Below are 25,082 nucleotides of genomic sequence, written 5' to 3'. Positions count from 1 at the left end.
GCTGAGCCTCTAAAGGTCTGATCCTGTTCAACTCTCCAGCAGATGGAAGTAAATGCACCCAAAACTCAATGAAAGCCGATAGAAAGAGAAGTAGTGTTGCAGTTCCGCGTTCAGGCCGCTAGATGGCGCCACCGCTGCTGCTAGCATTAGTATTATTGTTTCTGCTTCATAGACATAGAAGAAGAAGAAAAGAGCAAAATGGCGTCTGGTAGCGGGGTGAGTTAAATCTTCTTTAATCTTTATAATTAAAACCTTTAATGATGATTAAACGGAGTCAGGCTTCAGAGTGAGCTACTGTGTTTGTCTCCGATGTTTAATAACGAACATCGAACCAGTTTAACGCGTTTATAACCCGGTTTAATGTTCCGAGCCTCAGTTAGCGGCTAACAACAGCTAGCACGCTAACGGAGCTGTTTCCGGTTCAGATTAAAACCTCTCCCGGTACCGTTGATCTCACCCGGTACCGGGCCCGGTACCAGTTCAGTTAAACGGGCCCGGTACCGGGTGATGTGTTTATCAGGTTTCTATTTAATGTTTCTGATGCTTCAGTTCAACACAATAAACGCTAACTGGTTGCTACTTCCGCTAGCTGCCAAAACAATAAGACGTCCGGCCTTCAGAATAAAAGCATCTTTATTTTCATTGTCTCCTCATAATAAAAGCATGAAACACAGTTGTGAAAGACAGTTAAACATTTTTATTTATTCTGGATCTGAGTTCTGTAAATATGAAATAAAATAAATTATAATTTATATCCGATTTTAAGTTAAAATAAAAAAATCTATAAAAGAAAACCAGAGATGCTCTTATTGTGAAGTTCTGGGCCGATTGTTAAAGTAAGAATGTGGAAGATGAACTAAAAGCATTTTCATGTTTTCTTCTTTTTCTTCCAGTCGAGTAAGACGGACTTCCGTCGGAAGTGGGACAAAGATGAATATGAAAATCTGGCTCAGAAACGACTTACGGAGGAGAGAGACAGAGAGAGGAGAGATGGTGAGAATACAGACGCTGTAACCATTACATCATCATGACATCATCATTCCTCCTGTTCTTCATTACATCATCATTCCTCCTCTTCATCATTATACTATACTTCCACCACAGCTCAACAGGAAACATTGAATAGAGCCTCAAAATACTGACTGTTAAATGATTCCTTCACAATAAAAGTCATATATATAATGTTTCCAGTCCAGGTAAAGTACCCCCCCCCCCCCCCCATTAAGAGGGACCTGCTCCTTCACAATAAAAGCCATATAATGTGTTTCCTGTCCAGGCAAAGTGCCCCCCCCTGTTAAGAGGGACCTGCCTCTTCACAATAAAAGTCATATAATGTGTTTCCTGTCCAGGCAAAGTGCCCCCCCCTGTTAAGAGGGACCTGCTGCGCCACAGAGACTATAAAGTGGACCTGGAGTCTAAACTGGGGAAAACCATCGTCATCACCAAGACGACTCCTCAGGCTGAGATGGGGGGGTGAGTGGGGGGGTGAGACGCTCCCGCCGTCATGTGACATGTTTAAAGTTATTAATGATCAGCTGATCAGAGACTAACTGATGATGATGATGATGATGGTTCTTCTTCTTCTGCAGTTATTACTGTAATGTGTGCGACTGTGTGGTCAAAGACTCCATCAACTTCCTGGATCACATCAACGGCAAGAAACGTGAGTCTGACATCACTTCCTGTGTGTGTGTGTGTGTGTGTGTGTGTGTGTGTGTGTGTGTGTGTGTATATAATGTGTGTATAATGTGTGTGTGTGTGTATATAATGTGTGTATATTGTGTGTGTGTGTGTTACAGACCAGAGGAACCTGGGCATGTCGATGCGTGTGGAGCGCTCGTCTCTCGATCAGGTGAAGAAACGATTTGAAGTGAACAAGAAAAAGATGGAGGAGAAACAGAAGGAGTACGACTTCGAGGAGCGAATGAAGGAGCTCAGAGAGGAGGTGAGGGGACTGTGTGTGTGTGTGTGTGTGTGTGTGTGTTTTTCTATCCTGATGGGGACCGAAACCTGACATATTACCAACCCTGTGGGGACCGACTCCTGGTTTCCATGGTAACGAGCATTGTAATCAATAGCAAACAGCCTCCTGATAGGCCTGGTCCCCACAAGGTTGGTTTTCCTGACTGTGTGTGTGAACCCCAGAGGTCACACACGGTACTGCAGTGTGGTACCGGGCCCGGTACCACACCCTGTGGGTTAAAATTACGTCTGTAGACCCTTTAGAAAGACTGGACCCCAGTCAGGGTCCCCACCAGGTAGTAAAAACAGGTATGTGTGTGTAGGAGGAGAAGGTGAAGGCGTGTATATAATGTGTGTATTATGTATGTGTGTGTGTGTGTGTGTGTGTGTGTGTGTATATAATGTGTATTGTGTGTGTATATTGTATGTGTGTGTGTATAATGTGTGTATATTGTGTGTATTGTGTGTATTGTGTATTGTGTGCAGGAGGAGAAGGCGAAGGCGTGTGTGTGTGTATATGTGTGTGTATAATGTGTGTATTGTGTGCAGGAGGAGAAGGCGAAGGCGTATAAGAAGGAGAAGCAGAAGGAGAGGAAGCGGCGAGCGGAGGAGGACGTGGACTTCGAGGAGGACGATGAGATGGCGGCGGTGATGGGCTTCTCCGGCTTCGGCTCCTCCAAGAAGAGCCACTGATGACATCACAGCGGGACAGGAAACTGTATATTTTAGCTCCGCCCCCTCAGCCGGCCGGGTGGAGGTGGAGGTGACGGTCGGCGGGCGGTGGGCGGCGTCCATCTTTAATCGGGCAGCTTCCTGTCAGACAACACAGACACTGGTCATGTGACAGGAAGTGGTCATGTGACAGGAAGTAGACCAAGAAACTACAGAAGGCTCCTTTAAGTTGAACTTTTACTCAACTTCAGATCTGTTCCTGTTTTTTTTTCTTTTCATTAGAAACACGAAATAACTTTTTATAATTTCTCCTTCAGACAAAAATAAAGTTTAACAAGTTTAAAAGTTGAGTTTTTGACGTTTTAAAGAGTTAAAGTTTAACATCCAGCAGCAGGAAGAAGGAAGAAGGAAGAGAGGGAACATTAAACTTGTGAACTTTGTGTTTTTGGTATCGAGGCGAGAAGCTGAGTCATCGGTTCTGTTTTATGTGTTTTTGTTCTTCAGTCTGATTTTTAATAAACGTCATTTTGTTTCTAATCAGTCTGATCGGCAGTTTATCATCAATATGTTTTAACCCTCCTGTCGTCCTCAGGTCAAGGAAGGAAGGAAGGAAGGGAGGAAAAGAGGGAGGGAGGAAAGGAGTAAAGAGGGAGGAAGGAAGGAAAGGAGTAAGGACGAAAAGAGGAAGGAATTTAGGAGAGAAGGGAGGAAGGAGAAAGGAGTAAGGAGGGAGGGAGGGAGAAGGAAGGAAGGAGTAAGAAGGGAGGGAGGGAGGAAAAGAGGAAGGAAGGAAAGGAGGAAGGGAGGAAAAGATGAAGGAAGGAAAGGAGTAAGGAGGAAGGGAGGAAAAGATGAAGGAAGGAAAGGAGGAAGGAAGGAAAGGAGTAAGGACGAAAAGAGGAAGGAATTTAGGAGAGAAGGGAGGAAGGAAGGAAGGAAAGGAGTAAGGACGAAAAGAGGAAGGAATTTAGGAGAGAAGGGAGGAAGGAAGGAAGGAAAGGAGTAAGAAGGGAGGGAGGGAAAAGGAAGGAAGGAAAGGAGTAAGGACAAAAAGAGGAAGGAATTTAGGAGAGAAGGAAGGAGGGAGGAAGGAAGGAGGGAGGAAGGAAGGAAGGAAAGGAGTAAGGACGAAAAGAGGAAGGAATTTAGGAGAGAAGGGAGGAAGGAAAGGAGTAAGGAGGGGGGAAGGGAGGAAAAGATGAAGGAAGGAAAGGAGTAAGGAGGGAGGGAGGAGTTTAGGAGAGAAGGAAGGAAGGGAAGGAAGGAAAGGAGTAAGGACGAAAAGAGAAAGGAATTTAGGAGAGAAGGGAGGAAGGAAAGAAGGAAGCAAGGAAAGAGATGGGGTCAGTTTGACCCGGGAGGACGAGAGGAGGGTTAAAGTAGCAGATCAGCAGTTTGAGGGTTGAAGCCGCAGCGTGTTTGATCAACAGGAAGTAGAAGAGGAAGTTCACTTTCTTTCCTCTGAACGCTTCGCTGATTAATGATCAGACTGTTAGACTGCAGACGGACGCATAATGGTACAGTCCAGATATATAGTGATACAGATATATAATGGTACAGTAAATATATAATGGTACAGTCCAGATATATAATGGTACAGTAAATATATAATGGTACAGTCCAGATATATAATGGTACAGTCCAGATATATAATGGTCCAGATATATAGTGATACAGTAGATATATAATGGTACAGTCCAGATATACATACAGATATATAATGGTACAGATATATAATGGTACAGTCCAGATATATAATGGTACAATACAGATATATAATGGTACAGTCCAGATATATAATGGTACAATACAGATATATAATGGTACAGTCCAGATATATAATGGTACAGTCCAGATATATAATGGTACAGATATATAATGGTACAGTCCAGATATATAATGGTACAGTCCAGATAGATATACAGGTATATAATGGTACAGTCCAGATATATAATGGTACAGTATAGATATATAATGGTACAGGTATATAATGGTACAGTCCAGATAGACATACAGGTATATAATGGTACAGTCCAGACTATATCTGTACCAGATATATAATGGTACAGTATAGATGTATAATGGTACCGTCCAGATATATAATGGTACAGTAGATATATAATGGTACAGTCCAAATATATAATGGTACAGTAGATGTATAATGGTACAGATATATAATGGTACAGTCCAGGTATAATGATCTCTATAGTTGATTAATCATGATGAACTTCATGAACTTGTTCGTGAGTCTCACAGATTTGAATCATTTTTCTGCGGAAATGAAACCGAGTCGTCCAGAACTCGTTGGGTAATATTTGGGGATTTTCCAGCTCAGTCTTTTTTTTTGAAGAACTGGAAAAAACTTCAGCAGAATTTAATTTATTCTAATTCATGTTACTGTTTCTACATCTGAGCACTACGTCTGAATCAGTACAGTCATATAATGACTTAAACATGCAGTACTGTTAGAGGTACTAGTACTTTACTGTAGTACAGTTAGAGGTACTAGTACTTTACTGTAGTACAGTTTGAGGTACTAGTACTCTACTGTAGTACAGTCTGAGGTACTAGTACTTTACTGTAGTACAGTTAGAGGTACTAGTACTTTACTGTAGTACAGTCTGAGGTACTAGTACTTTACTGTAGTACAGTCTGAGGTACTAGTACTTTACTGTAGTACAGTTAGAGGTACTAGTACTTTACTGTAGTACAGTCTGAGGTACTAGTACTTTACTGTAGTACAGTTAGAGGTACTAGTACTTTACTGTAGTACAGTTAGAGGTACTAGTACTTTACTGCAGTACAGTTTGAGGTACTAGTACTTTACTGTAGTATTTCCATGTGATGCTACTTTCTACATTTATTTAACAGCTTTAGTTACTTTTCAGAGTAGATTTGACACAATGGAAAATATAACAAGCTTTTAAAATACAGCAAAGGTTGGGAAGCACTGGACTAAACTAGCTAACTGTAATACTCATAATACTCTTCACCTGTAGAGTCCAACAGAACAACATCAACCGTAACTGTTTTCCTGAGTCTGCGTAGAGAGTGGAGCCGCTGCTGAGCTTTTTTGAGGACTGTAGTACTTTTACTGTAATACTGCATACTACATCACTCATAATACTGCAGTACTTTTACTGTAATACTGCATACTACATCACTTTAATACTGCAGTACTTTTACTGTAATACTGCATACTACATCACTTTAATACTGCAGTACTTTTACTGTAATACTGCATACTACATCACTATAATACTGCAGTACTTTTACTGTAATACTGCATACTACATCACTATAATACTGCAGTACTTTTACTGCAATACTGCATACTACATCACTCATAATACTGCAGTACTTTTACTTGTTATGGAGTATTTGTACTTTGCAGTATTAGTACTTGTACTGCAGTAATGATCAGAGTGCTTCTTCCTCCTCCTGTTATTTTAAGTCGTCTTTTTTCAGAGCTTCAGAGGAAAACTCTCCTCTCCTTCCTCATCTGTCAGTCATGGTGTGAGGTCACATGACTCAGACATGTAAATCAAACAGCGGCGCGGGACGTGGTTGAGTTGACTCACAGCCATGCAGTCTGCTTGCAGCGATGCATGCTGGGAAAATAAGCCCCACATGCAGAAGCAGCGGTCACACTGATGGTAATAACGCTGCTGCAGTGTGAACATGCAAATGAGACAAAGTCCGTTGGGTTTCACACTGAGACTAAAATAAACTCACGTTCTGGTCCAACATTTTACTAATTTAACCCTTTCAGCAGGAAGACGACTGTTACTGGGCAGTGGAGGCCTAAAGGTTAGAGAAGCAAGCTTATGACCGGTGGGCCGTGGGTTCAATTCCCCGGACCAGCAGGAGAATCTGGGTTTTGGGAAAGTGGAGAAGCAGCATTAACCCTCCTCATCACCGCTGACCCTTGAGCAACGCCCTTCACCTGGACCATAGGAGCTGCTCAGTGGCCCACAGATCAGACTGGTTGTAATGGGCAGCTTCCAGGTGTGAATGTGATCAAGGCGTTCCTGCTCTCTGTGAATGTCCCCTGAATAAATAAAGGTATGGTTCCTGGACCCCTTAGTGCCACCTGAGCATGGTGTAAAGGTCTCTGCCCACCTGAGTGTCCAGGTCTCAGTCCAGCAGAGCAGCTTTGGTACTGCAGTTAGCATGGTCATATATTATTACCCTTTACATACTATTCACATTCAGACTCATAATTAGTCTCTACACAAGTCACATTGACACATTCCCGTCAGCTATTAATAAAAGTTTGATTAATCTCATGAAAAAAGACAATCACTATATTATGGTCCAGGCCAGCATGTCCATGTGGGCCCATAAGGGTTAAAGCCCCATTCTGCTCCCACTTAGACCCAGTTGGGCTCTTTTATTTCCATTTTTGTAAACTGTGGGTGACATTAGGAAAAGTCTGGCTAAAATAAATGTGTATAGTTTGCTGCCAAATGTAAAAAGTGGGTCAAACTTGACTCTGAACAAAGGTGCTAGTTTCACCTTCATCATTTACACACAAAGGCCCAAACAAGTCAAGAGCTTTTGGAGAAATTTTAGAAAATTAGAGAAAGAACAACGTCCAATAAAGTCCAACAACATACGTCATTAGTCTAACAGTAAACAATCCTTCAAACCAACAGTCTTTGGCCTTTAGAGTGGAAACAGTGAGTAGTGAGTGGACAGATCTGATCAGGAGTCAGTGATGACAGTCTGCACTGATCCTCAGTCAGTTTTTATGTCTGCTGCTCTTCAGCGTGTCGCCGTCTACGTGTTTTTTTCTCGGCTGAGCTGCAGCGAGTGGGTGCAACTGTTCCGCTCTGTGGTCAGACTGCTGCCTCCCCCCTCCCCTCCCCTCCTCCCCTCCTCCCCTCTTCCTCACCCTCTGCACAGTCACTTCCTCTAAGAGATGGAGGGAGGAAGAGAGAGAGAGAGAGAGAGAGAGAGAGAGAGAGAGAGAGAGAGAGAGAGAGAGAGAGAGAGAGAGAAACAGAACAAGTGCAGAGGAGAGAGAGAGAAAGAAGGAAGCCATTTTGGTTCCAGCCTATCTGAAGTTTAACTTTCTTCTCTTTTGGGTTTCTTCCACCCTGATCCTCCTTCACAGACTCTCAGATAGTGGTGAGTATGTTAGAGGAAGTAAAACCATCTGAGGGTACTTATTCTATTTTCTTCCCTTTTTTTTTTTTTTTTTCTCACTGAGTGAAGTTTGGTTTTACATGTTGCAGGAAGTTGAGAAACGAGGCTCGTCCTGTCAGTCGGAGAGCGTCGAAGAGAAGCCGCTGCAGCCTGAAGGACGGACGTGGTGGACGTCCAGCTGAAGGACAGAAGACGACGGGACATAAAAGATAAAACTCAGAGAGGCTGAGAGGGAGACAAACACCCAGCTGAGTGTCTCTGTCTGATGGTGGCGTCGTCCTGTGAGAGCAGAAAGTCTTCGGCAGGACATCAGCTGGACGTGGTGGTCGTGTCTCTGCAGGTTCGGCGGGGGGAGGTGAGGAGGACGCAGGATGAGCTCTGACCGAGTGCCGTCCCGGGCGGAGGTGATGGGGTGGAGCCCTCAGCAGCTGGCAGACTACCTGAAGAGGGTGAGACCTCCGAAACCTGTCTGTGTCTGTTTCTGTCTTCACAAGTCTTTAATAAATGAGACGTCCTGCAGAGTCTGACCCAGCAGGCAGTGGCTCCGTCACTTTAACGCTAATAATGTGCAGTAAAATCCGTTAAAGTGGGCTTTTAGTTCTGAGCAGTGACGTAAATGTGTCCTGCTGAACTGTGACGTTGGAACGCGTGACGGTGAAAATGGAGGAAGCTGTTGTGTTAGCCGTTAGCATGTTAGCATGTTAGCTGAGTGTTTACAGAAGCAGCTTCACTAAAGGATCATTTTAACATGTTCACACTTTACTGCAGTGTTTTACTTCTTTATTTCACATTTATCTGACAGCTGCAAACTAAACATGATGAGACTCATAAACAGCAGCTCAAACATTAACACTCATAAACTGTTCAGTGTCATATTTGACTCATTTTGACTCATTCAGCTGTAGAAAAAACTCCCTAAATACTGTTTTCTTCTAAGTTGACCTAGAATATACAAACATTTAAATATTTCAGCTTCTTATGAACATTTATATGCAGCTGATACACATCTTTGTTGAGTGTTTGACCCATATTTGATTAAAACATCCATTAATTACTGTTGCATTCTTCACATGTGATATAATTAATTGAAGTTGTCATGTTCTATGATCGTAAGTGTTTAATTATCCAGAAACAAAAAACATAAAAACTGAAGAATCTCTGCTCTCTGAAAGCTCCTTTAAGGATTAATCACACATTTATCTGTAACTGACTAATTATGAAGGGATACTGTAGATATGTCTGAATATGAACTCTATGTGAGGGTTAAAGGCAAAGCAGCTTTATTTATAAAACACATTTCATACATAAAAACTAAATATCAGAGGACGATTAAACAGTGAAAACTGGAAACATTAAAAAAAATACACTTAAAAAAAAGCAAATTATAATAAAAAGAAAACAAAAAGCTAAACTTAAATAAAGCATAAAACAATGATCTGCTTTAAAATGATTAACCCTTTACATACTGTTCATAATTTGACCCATAATTAGTCTCTACAATAAATACAGATTAAATTTGGACATATACAAACATGTATCAGCTGCACAAAAATGTAAAAAAAAAAGATGCATTTTATTTCCACTTTTGTATATACAGGGTCACATAGTAATAGTAATAGTTTATTTTTGGATAGGGACAGTGCATATTAATGAACATAAATGTTAGACATCTTTGTAAATATGCCGGATTATAGCAAGTTGCTAATTTGCATCCGTAGTCCCTAATGAGAGAAATAAATATAAAATAGAGTACAAATCAAAGAAACAGCAAATAAATAGATAAGATACAAATAAAACACACACAGTACAATACACAGACAGGATACAGCAATTAAAAAAAGAGAGTTCAGTCGGTGTTAAGTCCAGTTAGTGGTAGCATTTTTGGTTCATTTTGAGCCATTGTTTCAGTTGTCTTTTAAAAGAAGAGTATGTAGGGCATTCCCTTATTGTGGAGGGAAGACTATTCCAGATGCCCCCCCCCCCACCACCACCACAGACAACACATTCCTCCCAAACGTGGTGCATCTGCGGGGAAAAGTCTGCCTAACAGAAATGTGTTTATTGTGTTTTTAAAGCTGTCAAATGTAAAAATGTGTGAAATGTGACCCTGAGCAGAATGTAAAGGGTTAACGTGTTAACAGATTGTATAGCTGACTGGGAGCCAGCGTAAAGACTTCAGAGTGTTACAGTAGTCGAGTGGAGATGAAAAATGACTATTTCAACATTTTCACACGTTACTGCAGTGGTTCCTTCTTTATTCTGCATTTATCTGACAGCTACAAACTGAACATGATGAGACTCTTAAACAGCAGCTCAAACATTAAAGTTGTGTCAGATGTTTATTGTCATGTTTCATCAGACCCATGAGGGGGCCAGAGCACGCAGAGCCAGGGCCGAGGTTTTTGGGATGGTTCATATTCTCAGAATCTATTGTTTTGCATTTTATGACAACTGCAGACATTATTAATAGTAGTGATGTTTTAGTAGTACCAACTATTAAGGACCCTACTAACTACTGAGGACCCTACCGACTATTGAGGACCCTACTGACTACTGAGGACCCTACCGACTATTGAGGACCCTACTGACTACTGAGGACTCTACTGACTATTGAGGACCCTACTGACTACTGAGGACACTACTGAATAATGAGGACTCCACCCATTATTGAGGACCCTACTGACTACGGAGGACACTACTGACTACTGAGGACCCTACTGACTACTGAGGACCCTACCAACTATTGAGGGCCCTACCGACTACTGAGGACCCTACTGATACAGAAGACGCTACTGCCTTCTGAGGACCCTACTGAATACTGAGGACCCTACTGACTATTGAGGACCCTACTGACTACTGAGGACCCTACCGACTATTGAGGACACTATTGACTACCAAGGACCCTACTGACTACTGAGGACCCTACTGACTACTGAGGACCCTACCGACTATTGAGGACCCTACTGACTATTGAGGACCCTACTGACTACTGAGGACCCTACTGACTATTGAGGACCCTACTGACTACTGAGGACTCTACGGACTATTGAGGACACTATTGACTACCAAGGACCCTACTGACTACTGAGGACCCTACTGACTACTGAGGACCCTACTGACTACTGAGGACCCTACTGACTACTGAGGACCCTACTGACTACTGAGGACTCTACGGACTATTGAGGACATCACTGACTGTTGAGGACACCACTGAATAATGAGGACTCTACCCATTATTGAGGACCCTACTGACTACTGAGGACACTACGGACTATTGAGGACATCACTGACTGTTGAGGACACCACTGAATAATGAGGACTCTACCCATTATTGAGGACCCTACTGACTACGGAGGACCCTACTGACTACAAACTGAACATGATGAGACTCTTAAACAGCAACTCAAACATTAAACTTGTTTCAGATGTTTATTGTCACGTTTCATCAGACCCATGAGGGGGCCAGCGCATGCAGAGCCAGGGCCAAGTTTTTGCATTTTATGACAACTGCAGACATTATTAATAGTAGTGATATTTAAGTAGTGGTATTTTGGTCCTTATCAACGAGTCCAAACAGAAAGCACATAGACATGGATAGATAGTAATAAGCAGAAGTGAAAGTCATGAATTACATTTACTGTTGTTACTGTAATTAAGAACCCTAACCCTTTACTTTAAATGAAGTAATTATTGCATTAAAAGCATTTAAAGGGTTTTTAACTGTTACACCGTCGGCTCACCAAACACACGAGACATAAAAGGTCCGTTCCACCTTAAAAACAGTATTAGTAGTGTAATTAGTAGTGTAGCTAGGATCTTATCAGTCACTCTGCTATGCTAATATGCTGAATACTGAGGACCCTACCGACTACTGAGGACCCTACCAACTATTGAGGACCCTACCAACTATTGAGGACACCACTGACTACTGAGGACTCTACCGATTATTGAGGACCCTACTGACTACTGAGGACCCTACTGACTACTGAGGACGCTACTGATACAGAAGACGCTACTGCCTTCTGAGGACCCTACTGAATACTGAGGACCCTACTGATACAGTAGACGCTACTGCCTTCTAAGGACCCTACTGAATACTGAGGACTCTACCGACTATTAAGGACCCTACTGACTACTGAGGATACTACTGACTACTGAGGACCCTACCGACTATTGAGGACTCTACTGACTACTGAGGACCCTACTGACTACTGAGGAGCCTACCGACTATTAGTACCCTACCGACTATTGAGGACACTATTGACTACCAAGGACCCTACTGACTACTGAGGACACTACTGACTACTGAGGATACTACTGACTACTGAGGACCCTACTGACTACTGAGGACCCTACCAACTATGGAGGGCACTACTGACTACGGAGGACCCTACCGACTATTGAGGATGCTACTGACTACTGAGGACCCTATCGACTATTGAGTGCCCTACTGACTATTGAGGACTCTACTGACTACTGAGGACCCTACCGATTATTGAAGACACTATTGACTACCAAGGACCCTACTGACTACTGAGGACCCTACTGACTACTGAGGACACTACTGACTACTGAGGATACTACTGACTACTGAGGACCCTACCAACTATGGAGGGCACTACTGACTACTGAGGATACTACTGACTACTGAGGACCCTATTGACTACGGAGGACCCTACCGACTATTGAAGATGCTACTGACTACTGAGGACCCTACCGACTATTGAGTGCCCTACTGACTATTGAGGACTCTACCGATTATTGAAGTCCCTGCTGACTACTGTGGACCCTACTGACCACGGAGGACCCTACTGGCTATTGAGTCAGAAAATGTCACTATCTCGTGGAGCTATTAACAACTCGTCAGCTGTTTTTATTCTCTAAAGATCTGAGGTGTGATCATGTGACTCCTCTAACAGCAGGATGACATCATCACTGTTCATTAATAACGATGTTTCATGATGTCACAGTGCTGTTGTCAAAATAATCACTTTGTTAAAGGGTTAGAGAAACGTGCGCCGTGGGGTTAAAGTTAGACCACCTTCGTTGTCATGGCAACAACAATAATAACCGCATAGACTCTGTTATCACTTATTCAGTCCACAGGTCAGTGAGGGTTTATTATGTTAAGCTCAGGATCATGTTGTTATAATTAATGATGTGACTTCTCTCTATGTGTTCAGATGAGTCTCTCCGGATGTGATAAAGCTGTGCTCAAAAACGGCATCAATGGAGCCAGATTTGTGGTGAGTTAATAAATAAACATGTTTAATATCAGAGAAATGTTTCAGACTGAGAGAGAGATGGAGAGAAGGAAAGGGAGAGGGAAAGGAAGGGAAAAGGAGGGGTGAGAAAGGAAAGGTGGAGGTAGAAAAGGGAGGAAGGAGGAGTTGAGGATGAGTAGGAAGGAAAGGAAGAGAAAACAAAGGAAAGGAAGAGATGGAGAGGACAGAAGGATGTAAGGAAGGAAAGAAGAGAGGGTACGGAAAGGAGGAGAGCAGGAGGGGAGAGAACTAAATGATGGGGTGAGAAAAAAGTAATGTTTTAAAAAATGAAGAGAAGGATGTAGGGAAGGAAGGAAGGAAGGGAGGAAGGATGAGAGATGTGTCTTTCTGTCCTTTAATCTGATTTTTCTCCTTCAGATGTGAAACCTGACGATGATTTTAATGTTTTAATGATTTTAATGTAAAAACTTTTCATCACATTTTTCAGAATCTGAGCGATAACGACCTGCAGAAGTTCCCCAAACTTCACGCTCCGTGAGTAAAAACTAAAAACTAAAACTAGCCGCTGAAGTAATAACTTTTTACAAACAGTGTTTAAAATTTAATATTTTTGCCTCATTTTAGAACAACGTACACATGACTCATTAGACTGCCATAAAAATATTATAAGTAGGGCTGTCAAACGATTAATTTTTTAATCGAGATTAATCGCAGAATTTCCATAGTTAATCACGATTAATGGCGTTTTGAATTGCATGTTTAGAATCCTGTTATTTTCCATTTGAAGGCAGTTTTAAGCCCATAATGTAAAGCATTTCTTACCAGAGTGTCTTAACTGGGAATCAATCACGGCTCTGCTGCGACTCCCACACTCCAAAATGGTCCTTTGGTGGAGCTGAGGCTGGCTTGGCTGCACCTGGGTGTTTAGCGTGGAGGTGCTAACTCAAACTTCACGTACTCCGGTGGTAGTTAAACTCCGTTTGACACAGGTTGCATTTTACTTTTGACTTGTCAACTGAAGCGTCTGGAAGTGTTTTAAAGTTAAACAAGCCGTTCAAAAGTCCAGTAGCTCTCTTACTTTCCATCAGCGCGGTAGGTTTACTGCAGGAGGCCACTTCAAAGCATAGCGCTACAGCTAGAGGAGCCGTCTACGGGGGAGTAGAAGGGACAAAAAGGCTTGCAGCATTAAAATGAGATTAAAAAACATTAACGCGTTATGGATTGCATTAATCTAATCGCTATTAACGCGTTAACGCTGACAGCCCTAATTATAAATGAATGTTATTTTCCACTTTTTATATGAAGAAATAAACAAACTGCAGCTGACAGAAGAAGAAGAATAAAGCATCATGAAGAAGAGTTTGACTGATTTTAACTCTTCGTGTGTCTGTTTGTGTTTCAGGATGATTTCTAAACTCAGGAGTGAGATCAGTAAGAAGGAGGAGAAGAGAGGCCTGTTCGGTAAAGTAAGGTATGTCATCACTTTATTTAACCCTCCTGTTATCCTCTGGTTTCACCGTTTATAAAACATAAAGTATAAATTATTATCTGTGTTCCACCTTTTTATCCAAACTCCAACTTATTACTGCAGGTTATACACATAGTTTTAGAAATGATTATTATAGAGAAATACTTTACTGTTAACTGTTAATGGTTAATTATTCAGATTTTACATCAGACTGCAGTGAATTCAAGTTTATCTGTAATTGCTGTGATAAGGGTTCACTGGTTTTACTGTAATTTAGACATAAAATAATAAAATAATGTTGTTTTAAAGTCATTTTGTGGTTTTGTTTTGCAGAGTTGAACTGAAGTAAATTAATTATGTTATTTAAATTTTGCTTTTACAGCCTTAAAAAACTTCATTATTATATTTCTTCCTTTAAGTCAGGGGTGTCAAACATGCGGCCCGTGGGCCAGAACTGGCCCGCCAAGGGGTCCAATCCGGCCCACTTTCCTTCCTGTCTTTTTTCATTCCTTCCTTACATATTTGCGTCCTGTCTTCTTTTCCTACTTCCTTCCTTCCTTCTCTTTTTTCCATCCACCTGTCTTTCTTCCATTTTTTCTTCCTGTCTTCTTTTCCTTCCTTGCTTCCTTAATTCCATCCTTCTTGACTTCTCTTCATTCCTTCCATCTTTTTAATGATCCGGCCCACATCAGATCAAATTGGGCTGAATGTGGCCCCTTGAATGAAAATGAGTTTGACACCTCTGCTTTAAGTGGAGAAACTGATTCACATTCCTCCAAAGTCGGATTAAAAAGAGAAAACAAGACAAATGGATTTTATTCTGGTTATTTAAACAGTTATATTTGATATTTGCATTATTCTGTTTACTGTTAAATGTTCATTTTAAACCAGATTGAACTCATCAGAGTAATATTAGTGATGAATGATATTATACCTGAGCTTGATATTCTTGTTAAATAGATTTAAAAGTGATTTAAATATAATGAACTCTATTTGTTTCATCACAGACCAACTCCTAAATATCATGAACCAGGTGGGACTGCTTTCATATTTTTCATTGATTCATTTATAATAAACCAGCTCATCAATATAAGATTCTTCAAATAAATCTGAGTAAATATATTCTGTTAATGTGACATTTTACTCAGAGCTGGTTTATAAATGTTTATTATTAAATTATGATGTTAAGTTATAATTAGGGCTGTCAAATGATTAATTTTTTAAATCGAGATTAATCGCAGAGTTTCCATAGTTAATCACGATTAATGGCGTTTTGAATTGCATGTTTAAAATCCTGTTATTTTCCATTTGAAGGCAGTTTTAAGCCCATAATGTAAATCATTTCTTACCAGAGTGTCTTAACTGGGAATCAATCACGGCTCTGCTGCGACTCCCACACTCCAAAATGGTCCTTTGGTGGAGCTGAGGCTGGCTTGGCTGCACCTGGGTGTTTAGCGTGGAGGTGCTAACTCAAACTCCACGTACTCCGGTGGTAGTTAAACTCCGTTTGACACAGGTTGCATTTTACTTTTGACTTGTCAACTGAAGCGTCTGGAAGTGTTTTAAAGTTAAACAAGCCGTTCAAAAGTCCAGTAGCTCTCTTACTTTCCATCAGCGCAGTAGGTTTACTGCAGGAGGCCACTTCAAAGCATAGCGCTACAGCTAGAGGAGCCGTCTACGGGGGAGTAGAAGGGACAAAAAGGCTTGACACATTAAAATGAGATTAAAAAACATTAACGTGTTATGGATTGCATTAATCTAATCGCGATTAACGCGTTAACGCTGACAGCCCTAATTATAATAAATACTGTACATTATGTGTTCTAAGCTGTTTATTGATGGTTTATAATGTGATTATTCTGAGTATTGATGAGCTGTTTCCTGTGTGCAGAAACAACCGTGGAGGTTCAGGGTTGGGACGACGACGAGTTTGTAAGTGTGATCCGGTCTGATATCAGCTGATTCAGGCTCCAGCTGATCGGTGGTTGATGTTTCTCTGCTTCACTCTGACAGGATGATGAAGAGTTTGATGATGACTATGAGAGTCCGTACAGCGGCGATGAGGACGGCAGCGGCGGCGACTACGAGTCACCCGAAGAGGACATGGACGGGAACGACTACGAGCCTCCTCCCTCCGAACCGCTGGAGGACCCGTCCACCAAGCTGTGTCCCACCATGCCCATCGGAGACAGCGACTACATCGGTAACCAAACCTCCTCGTCCTCCTCTGAGTCATAAACGCATATTAATATCTTTAATTATCTCGGATCTTAAAGCTCCACAGATCCACTTAGAAACCAGCGTCCATGTGGTTTAGTTTAAATTTAAAGGGTTAAAATGTGAAAATAAACGTATGAATAACTTCACACATTCTTTTTTTGTGGACCCAGCATCAAATTTCTGCTTTTAATCCATTTAGAGAGAATATATTAGAGGATTATGGTAAAAATGTCTAAGTGGTGTAACCATAAAAACTTTGTACCAAATAATTCAACTTGCTTAAAACAGTAAATAGTCAATAAAACACCTTCCTTCCTTCCTTCCTTCCTAACACCATATCAACTAGTTTGGCATGATCTTACATCCTTCCTTCCTTCCTTCCTTCCTACCTACCTAACACCATATCAACTAGTTTGGCATGATCTTACATCCTTCCATCCTTCCTTCCTTCCATCCTTCCTTCCTTCCTTCCTTCCTACCTAACACCATATCAACTAGTTTGGCATGATCTTACATCCTTCCTTCCTTCCTTCCTTCCTTCCTTCCTTCCTTCCTTCCTTCCTTCCTACCTAACACCATATCAACTAGTTTGGCATGATCTTACATCCTTCCTTCCTTCCTTCCATCCTTCCTTCCTTCCTTCCTTCCTTCCTTCCTACCTAACACCATATCAACTAGTTTGGCATGATCTTACATTATAACTTTTATATTAAATAAAGCTAATGGAATACTATTGTTCTAAATATTACATTTCATCTGGTTACCATGGAGACCAGGAAACATTTACATGTTTTAAATGAAGTCATTATTAGTATAAGTCCACTTAAACACACTGTAGCTGATCACATATTTAATATCTATCATTCTTTTGTGGTTACACCATTTGACATTTTCAGGAGCATTCAGTCTTTTGGTATAAAATGGGTCAAATGTCATTTCAAATCTCTCTTATTGATCTTTCCTTAATATATTGATTATATTGAACTGGGCGTAACCTCCATGATGTCTTGCTGCGGAGTTCAGTCTGAATTTATCTAGAAAACCAACAAAAATACTAAAAGTACATTTTAATAAACCTGATGCTGCTTTTAAAACTAGTTTGAATTGACCAAATTCCCCCCATCTTCTCCAGCTGTAACATTTAAGTGATGCTTAATCATTAAGTACAATCTAGTTATTTAATAAATGTCATTTGGAAATCGCCCATTTTGTATAAATAGTATATAATAAGTGACTTTATGTTAATTTGGCTGCTAAAACGTTGAAAGTCCTCCATGCTGCTGTGTTGCATTCTGGGAAATGTAGGATCCACTGTGTCTCTTTTGTTTCACCCCCCCCCCCCCCCCAAACTTTATAAAAGTAAAATATTAAACCTGCTGGAGGACTGATGAATGTAAGATGACTAATAACTGTGTGTGTGTGTGTGTGTGTGTGTGTGTGTGTGTGTAGATAAAATCCAGCCGTCCAGAGGCCCGCCCCCTGCAGTTTGTCCCCGCCCCCCGGTCTCCACTCTGTCAGCTCCGTCGCCTCGCATGGTGAGTCTGTCTGCTGGTCCTTTAAGCAACCCTAACCCCGACCCTCAGTTCAGCCTCTGACTCTAACAGGCCGGTTTATCTCCTGCTGGTCCTTTAAGCAACCCTAACCCCGACCCTCAGTTCAGCCTCTGACTCTAACAGGCCGGTTTATCTCCTGCTGGTCCTTTAAGCAACCCTAACCCTCAGTTCAGCCTCTGACTCTAACAGGCCGGTTTATCTCCTGCTGGTCCTTTAAGCAACCCTTACCCCGACCCTCAGTTCAGCCTCTGACTCTAACAGGCCGGTTTATCTCCTGCTGGTCCTTTAAGCAACCCCAACCCCGACCCTCAGTTCAGCCTCTGACTCTAACAGGCCGGTTTATGTCCTGCTGGTCCTTTAAGCAACCCTAACCCCGACCCTCAGTTCAGCCTCTGACTCTAACAGGCCGGTTTATCTCCTGCTGGTCCTTTAAGCAACCCCAACCCCGACCCTCAGTTCAGCCTCTGACTCTAACAGGCCGGTTTATGTCCTGCTGGTCCTTTAAGCAACCCTAACCCCGACCCTCAGTTCAGCCTCTGACTCTAACAGGCCGGTTTATCTCCTGCTGGTCCTTTAAGCAACCCTAACCCCGACCCTCAGTTCAGCCTCTGACTCTAACAGGCCGGTTTATCTCCTGCTGGCCCTTTAACCCTCTTTTTGTCCTCAGGTCAAGGAAGGAAGGAAGGAAGGAAGGAAAGGAGTAAGGAGGGAGGGAAGAAAAGAGGAAAGAAGTAAGGAGAGAAGGAAGGGAGAAAGGAAGGAAGGAAGGAAGGAAGTGAGGAAAGAAGTGTGGAAGGAGGAGGGAGCAAAGAAAGAGGGGAGGAAGGAAAAAATAAAGAAAGAGGGAGGAAGGAAGGAAGAAAGAAAGAAAGAAAGAAAGAAAGAAAGGAAGGAAGGAAGGAAGGAAGGAAAGGAATAAAGACAGTGTGTTTTTGTGTTTGCAGCCTGGAGACTCCAGAAGAGACCACTCTCCTCACGTAGGGGCTCGACCGCCAGGAAAGCGTGAGTCATCATCTTCATCATCATCTTCATCATCCTCTTCATCATCCTCTTCAACATCTGCACATTATACAGTTTACAATCATCTGAGAGCAGAAATGTTTAACCCTTTACTTCCTGTTCATATTCTGACTCATTAACCCTCCTGTCGTCCTCCCGGGTCAAAGTGACCCCGTCTGTTCTTTGACTGTTCCTTCCTTCCTTCCTTCCTTCCTTCCTTCCTTCCTTCCTTCCTTCCTTTCCTTCCATCCTTCCATCCTTCCTCCCTTCCTTTCTTTCTTTCTTTCTTTCTTTCTTTCTTTCTTTCTTCCTTCCTTCTTTCCTTCTTTCCTTCCTCCCTCCCTCCCGCTTTCTTTATTTTTTCCTTCGTTCTTCCCTTCCTCCCCTCTTTCTTTGCTCCCTCCTCCTTCCACACTTCTTTCTTCACTTCCTTCCTTCCTTCTTTCCTTACTTCCTTCCTTCCTTCCCTCCTCCATCTTTACTCCTTCCTTTCCTTCCTTCCTTCCTTCCTTCTCTCCTTACTTCCTTCCTCTTTTCCTCCCTCCCTCCTTACTCCTTTCCTTCCTTCCTTCCTTCCTTCCTTCCTTGACCTGAGGACAACAGGAGGGTTAATAAATGTTTGATTAATCCTTAATGAAACATAATCAGCTGATTGCTGAATGGACCAATCAGTGAGACTCGCTGTGTTCGGGTCATGTGACTGTAGCTGTGCTCTGATTGGCTGAGACTCTGTGTGTTGAAGTCATGTGACTGTAGCTGTGCTCTGATTGGTCACTCTTGTCGTGTTGTGTTCAGTTCCTCCAGGACCGCCGCAGATCTTCAGAGGAAACAAACCGGGCCGAGATGCTGGATCCAACGCGTCTCCCGTCAGAGGTAACCTGAACTTGAACCTAAACTTGAACCCAAACCTAAACCTAAACCTCGACCTAAGCCTCGACCTGAACCTGAACCTGAACCTAAACCTAAACCTAAACCTGAACTATAACGTTACAGCAGTATTATGAATCTGTTCCTTTTATATAAATACAGAATATTAACATTTGTTCATCGATATGCTGACGATACACACGTTTATACCTGAACCTAAGCCTCAACCTAAACCTCAACCTAAGCCTCAACCTAAACCTCAACCCAAACCTAAACCCAAACCTAAACCTAAACCTCAACCTGAACTATAACTCTGTTCCTTTTATATAAATACAGAATATTAACATTTATTCATCGATATGCTGACGATACACACGTTTATACCTCAACCTAAACCTCGACCTAAACCTCGACCTAAACCTCAACCTAAACCTCAACCTAAACCTCAACCTAAGCCTCAACCTAAACCTCAACCTAAGCCTCAACCTAAGCCTCAACCTAAACCTCAACCTGAACCTAAACCTGAACTATAACGTTACAGCAGTATTATGAATCTGTCCTCTGTTCCTTTTATATAAATACATAATATTAACATTTGTTCATCGATATGCTGACGATACACACGTTTATACCTCAACCTAAACCTCAACCTGAACCTAAACCTAAACCTAAACCTAAACCTCGACCTGAACCTGAACTATAACGTTACAGCAGTATTATGAATCTGTTCCTTTTATATAAAAACAGAATATTAACGTCTATTCATCGATATGCTGACGATACATTTATATGTTTATACCTCAACCTAAGCCTCAACCTAAGCCTCAACCTAAGCCTCAACCTAAACCTCGACCTGATCCTGAACTATAACGTTACAGCAGTATTATGAATCTGTTCCTTTTATATAAAAACAGAATATTAACGTCTATTCATCGATATGCTGACGATACATTTATATGTTTATACAACCAGTCTGACCTCATTCTGATTTAACTTAAGATCATCGTCACAGTGATCAATCTGTATTTAATAAATCACTGAATCACAACTAAAGCATCTCAAGTCCCTTTACACACAGATCAGGCCTAGACTGACAGGATTCACTTCTGTCTTCATCGATATGCTGACGATACACACGTTTATATGTCTGTACAACCAGTCTGACCTCTTTAAAGGACTTTTATTATCACAGTGATCAATCGTATCGATCATAGTTCACTTCTGTCTTCATCAGATCGGTCCTCTCTTTGTCTGACAGAGTTATTATTGTAATTCATTCTTTAAACCAGGAGCTTCATGCAGCCCAGTTTGAGTAAAACTATCACATAATAACCTATAAATAATATATAATATATATAATACATATGATAACTTTACTATAATAAACCATGGTAAGAATTAAAATAAAATGTGTTCAAACCCACCGAGGAAATATAAATCTGAATCACATTTCAAGTCAAATATTTTAAGCCGTTGCATTTTATGTTTGTCATGAAACAAAGGAAATCATATAATCATCTTCCTGCTTCTGGTTAATTTCAGGTTTGATTTGAAGCTTGATGTGTTTTAATAATTTATTTATTTATATAAGAAACATCACAAACATCTGCAGCTGTCAGAGTCTCAAACTTATTAACCTTATCAGCTTCATTCACTTCACTGTAACTCTGAGTTAAAGGTGCATAAATAAGGTTATACAGTGAACCCTTGTTTATCGCGGGGGTTACGTTCCAAAAAGAACCCGCAATACGCGAAATCCGTGAAGTAGTCAGCTTTATTTTTTACAACTATTATACAATACAATACTGTACTATAGAATGAAACCAAAGATCAAAACCTGTTTTCAGGTCCAAGCATTTGTTTAAGAAATAAAAATATAAACATTTTCTTACAAATAACTATGATAGTTTTTAGAAATACTGTAAAATAATCATTTTAATAATCAATACGAGGTTGGACACATTGTGACTGACGCTATGTCACAGTTCCTCTGACTGTGCCTCTTCGTCCTGACTCCACTCCGCTGTAGCGTCTTTTTCTACTGGAGGCTGTGGTGCAGGGGTCTTTTTTCTACTGGAGGCTGTGGTGCAGGGGTCTTTTTCTACTGGAGGCTGTGGTGCAGGGGTCTTTTTCTACTGGAGGCTGTGGTGCAGGGGTCTTTTTCTACTGAAGGCTGTGGTGCAGGTGTCTTTTTCTACTGGAGGCTGTGGTGCAGGGGTCTTTTTCTACTGAAGGCTGTGGTGCAGGGGTCTTTTTGTACTGAAGGCTGTGGTGCAGGGGTCTTTTTCTACTGAAGGCTGTGGTGCAGGGGTCTTTTTCTACTGGAGGCTGTGGTGCAGGGGTCTTTTTCTACTGGAGGCTGTGGTGCAGGTGTCTTTTTCTACTGGAGGCTGTGGTGCAGGTGTCTTTTTCTACTGAAGGCTGTGGTGCAGGTGTCTTTTTCTACTGGAGGCTGTGGTGCAGGGGTCTTTTTCTACTGGAGGCTGTGGTGCAGGTGTCTTTTTCTACTGGAGGCTGTGGTGCAGGGGTCTTTTTCTACTGGAGGCTGTGGTGCAGGTGTCTTTTTCTACTGGAGGCTGTGGTGCAGGGGTCTTTTTCTACTGGAGGCTGTGGTGCAGGTGTCTTTTTCTGAGAGAAGAACATAGTTATGGGTAGTTGTTGTTGGCGCTCTTTTTTCTTCTGGGCAAGAAGACACTTATAAACAGACATGCCACCCTCGTCGACATTGTGTGTTTTGTCATGGAGAAAATTGCAAACGTAAATTTGGCGAGCTGTACAGAGACGAGGCACGGAGACTGTTGACATTGGTCTATAGTCCCTGAGCCAATCAGGATGCAGAATACAATGCACTGTAAAAAAAAAAAAAAAGCATAAAAAAACTGCACTAAAAGAATCCGCGAAACAGTGAATCCGCGTTATAGCGAGGGTTCACTGTATTTATAATAATAATAATAATAGAGATTTATCTGCAGTGTTTTCATGTATGAATCTGTTTCCTCCTCACAGGACCGAACCGGAACACAGTGGAAAAGGTGACTCATCGTTATCTAATAAACTTTATTTAATCATCTTTAATAACCTGAAGCTTCACTGAGCTGTAACAAACTGTATTCCTGTGTAGTCATGGCCCAAACTTCCTGTTCCTCCTCCAACCTCCACCTCCGTCGGCAGGAGCAACTCCTCCAGCAGACCTCCACCCAACAGGTGACCCGTCTCTACCTGTCTGTCTCCACCTGTCTGTCTCTACCTGTCTGTCTCCACCTGTCTGTCCTCAGCTGTCTGTCCTCAGCTGTCTGTCTCCACCTGTCTGTCCTCACCTGTCTGTCCTCAGCTGTCTGTCCTCAGCTGTCTGTCTCCACCTGTCTGTCCTCACCTGTCCCCACCTGTCTGTCCCCACCTGTCTGTCTCTACATGTCTGTCTCTACCTGTCTTTCTCTACACCCGTCTGTCCTCACCCGTCTGTCCTCACCCGTCTGTCCCCACCTGTCTGTCCTCACCTGTCTGTCTCCACCTGTCTGTCCTCACCTGTCTGTCCTCACCTGTCTATCTGTCCTCACCTGTCTGTCTCCACCCGTCTGTCCTCACCTGTCTGTCTACACCTGTCTGTCTGTCCTCACCTGTCCCCACCTGTCTGTCCCCACCTGTCTGTCCTCACCTGTCCCCACCTGTCTGTCCTCACCTGTCTGTCCTCACCTGTCTGTCTACACCTGTCTGTCTGTCCTCACCTGTCTGTCTGTCTCTCACCTGTCTGTCTGCCCCCACCTCTCTGTCTCCACCTGTCTGTCTCCACCTGTCTGTCTCCACCCGTCTGTCCTCACCTGTCTGTCTCCACCCGTCTGTCCTCACCTGTCTGTCCTCACCAGTATGAGACGCATGGCTAACCTTGTCTCTCTCTCTTTGTGTCTTTCAGGGACAGACGAGAGGTAAGTTTCATCTCTGAATCTTTTAATGTGACTCCATGAATTCATCCAGTCAGCTCTCACCTGTTTCTTCTTCTTCTTCTCTCCTCAGCATTCACACGATGACGGTGAGATTCATTTATTCATTTATTCACAGAGCAGAGTTGGTAGTCACACTTTTTACTTTACTTTGAATTCCCCATGAAGTGTAATTGCCTGCATCAACATTGTTTATCCTCATATATTATATAATATAATATAATATAATATAATCCTCTGACTGCTCTGAGCTTCACATCTGGAGCAGTCTGGACCTTAATTCTGCTCATTTGACTCCAGATATCATCATACATGTGACAATCATCCAGACTGTAAGCTAACAGCCTCATGTTGAAGTTAAACTATCTCTCTATTCATACTTTAATAGTTATGATGTTTTATTATAAACTCACCGTGTTAAAGAAGAGAAACACTGAACATCCACAGCGCCCTCTAGAGACCGAGACCCAACCATGTTCTCTTCTTCCTGCTTTAAGTTGGGAGAGAGGAAGGAGAGGAGAGAGAGGAAGGAGAGGAGAGAGAGGAAGGAGAGGAGAGAGAGGAGAGAGAGGAGAGAGAGGAAGGAGAGGAGAGAGAGGAGAGAGAGGAGAGAGAGGAAGGAGAGGAGAGAGAGGAAGGAGAGGAGAGAGAGGAAGGATAGAGGAGAGAGAGGAAGGAGAGGAGAGAGGAAGGAGAGGAGAGAGAAGCACATTGAAGGTCCAGGACTGGAATCTGTCATCCGGACGTCTCCAGGCCCAGATTACCTATGAGACCAGAAAGCACAGACAACTCCGGGGAAGAAGTTTAGCTTATTGAAGCATTAATAGAACATGAATGTTAATGGATATAGATGGATGGATAGAGAGAGAGAGGGAGGAGGAGAGAGGAGCCCAGTGCATCATGGGAGTCCCCCGGCAGTCTAAGCCTATAGCAGCATAAACTAGGAGCTGGAACCGGCCCCAACTATAAGCTTTATCACAAAGGAACATTTTTATTGATCCAGATTCAGTTCCTATATTGATTATTT

The 25,082-nt window shown here is 42.2% G+C and overlaps 2 protein-coding genes across 2 annotated transcripts in view; both read left to right on the top strand.

Annotated features, from left to right (window-relative positions):
* Positions 1-192: 192 nt before the first annotated feature.
* On the top strand, positions 193-3,069 carry zmat2 (zinc finger, matrin-type 2). Its single transcript, XM_053332241.1, has 6 exons — positions 193-216; positions 894-993; positions 1,350-1,473; positions 1,590-1,663; positions 1,800-1,945; positions 2,512-3,069. Exons 1-6 carry the CDS (start codon positions 199-201, stop codon positions 2,653-2,655), a joined length of 606 nt encoding a protein of 201 aa, XP_053188216.1. The 5' UTR covers positions 193-198; the 3' UTR covers positions 2,656-3,069.
* Positions 3,070-7,633: 4,564 nt separating this feature from the next.
* lcp2a (lymphocyte cytosolic protein 2a) overlaps positions 7,634-25,082 on the top strand; it is a 23,742-nt gene continuing 6,293 nt past the window's right edge. The window contains exons 1-15 of the mRNA XM_053332220.1: positions 7,634-7,767; positions 7,875-8,234; positions 12,969-13,031; positions 13,498-13,544; positions 14,413-14,481; positions 15,486-15,511; positions 16,370-16,410; positions 16,492-16,681; positions 18,148-18,233; positions 19,196-19,253; positions 20,046-20,123; positions 23,124-23,149; positions 23,239-23,321; positions 24,028-24,040; positions 24,129-24,144. Of these exons, the coding sequence (XP_053188195.1) occupies positions 8,157-8,234; positions 12,969-13,031; positions 13,498-13,544; positions 14,413-14,481; positions 15,486-15,511; positions 16,370-16,410; positions 16,492-16,681; positions 18,148-18,233; positions 19,196-19,253; positions 20,046-20,123; positions 23,124-23,149; positions 23,239-23,321; positions 24,028-24,040; positions 24,129-24,144 (874 nt within the window). The 5' untranslated portion in view covers positions 7,634-7,767; positions 7,875-8,156. The remainder of the gene's footprint in view (positions 7,768-7,874; positions 8,235-12,968; positions 13,032-13,497; positions 13,545-14,412; positions 14,482-15,485; positions 15,512-16,369; positions 16,411-16,491; positions 16,682-18,147; positions 18,234-19,195; positions 19,254-20,045; positions 20,124-23,123; positions 23,150-23,238; positions 23,322-24,027; positions 24,041-24,128; positions 24,145-25,082) is intronic.

The sequence above is a fragment of the Scomber japonicus genome, chromosome 13 (assembly GCF_027409825.1).
Source record: "Scomber japonicus isolate fScoJap1 chromosome 13, fScoJap1.pri, whole genome shotgun sequence".
In the NCBI taxonomy this organism is placed as follows: Eukaryota; Metazoa; Chordata; class Actinopteri; order Scombriformes; family Scombridae; genus Scomber; species Scomber japonicus.
Note: the sequence above shows the minus strand (reverse complement) of the source record. Positions and strands in the feature narration are given on the sequence as shown.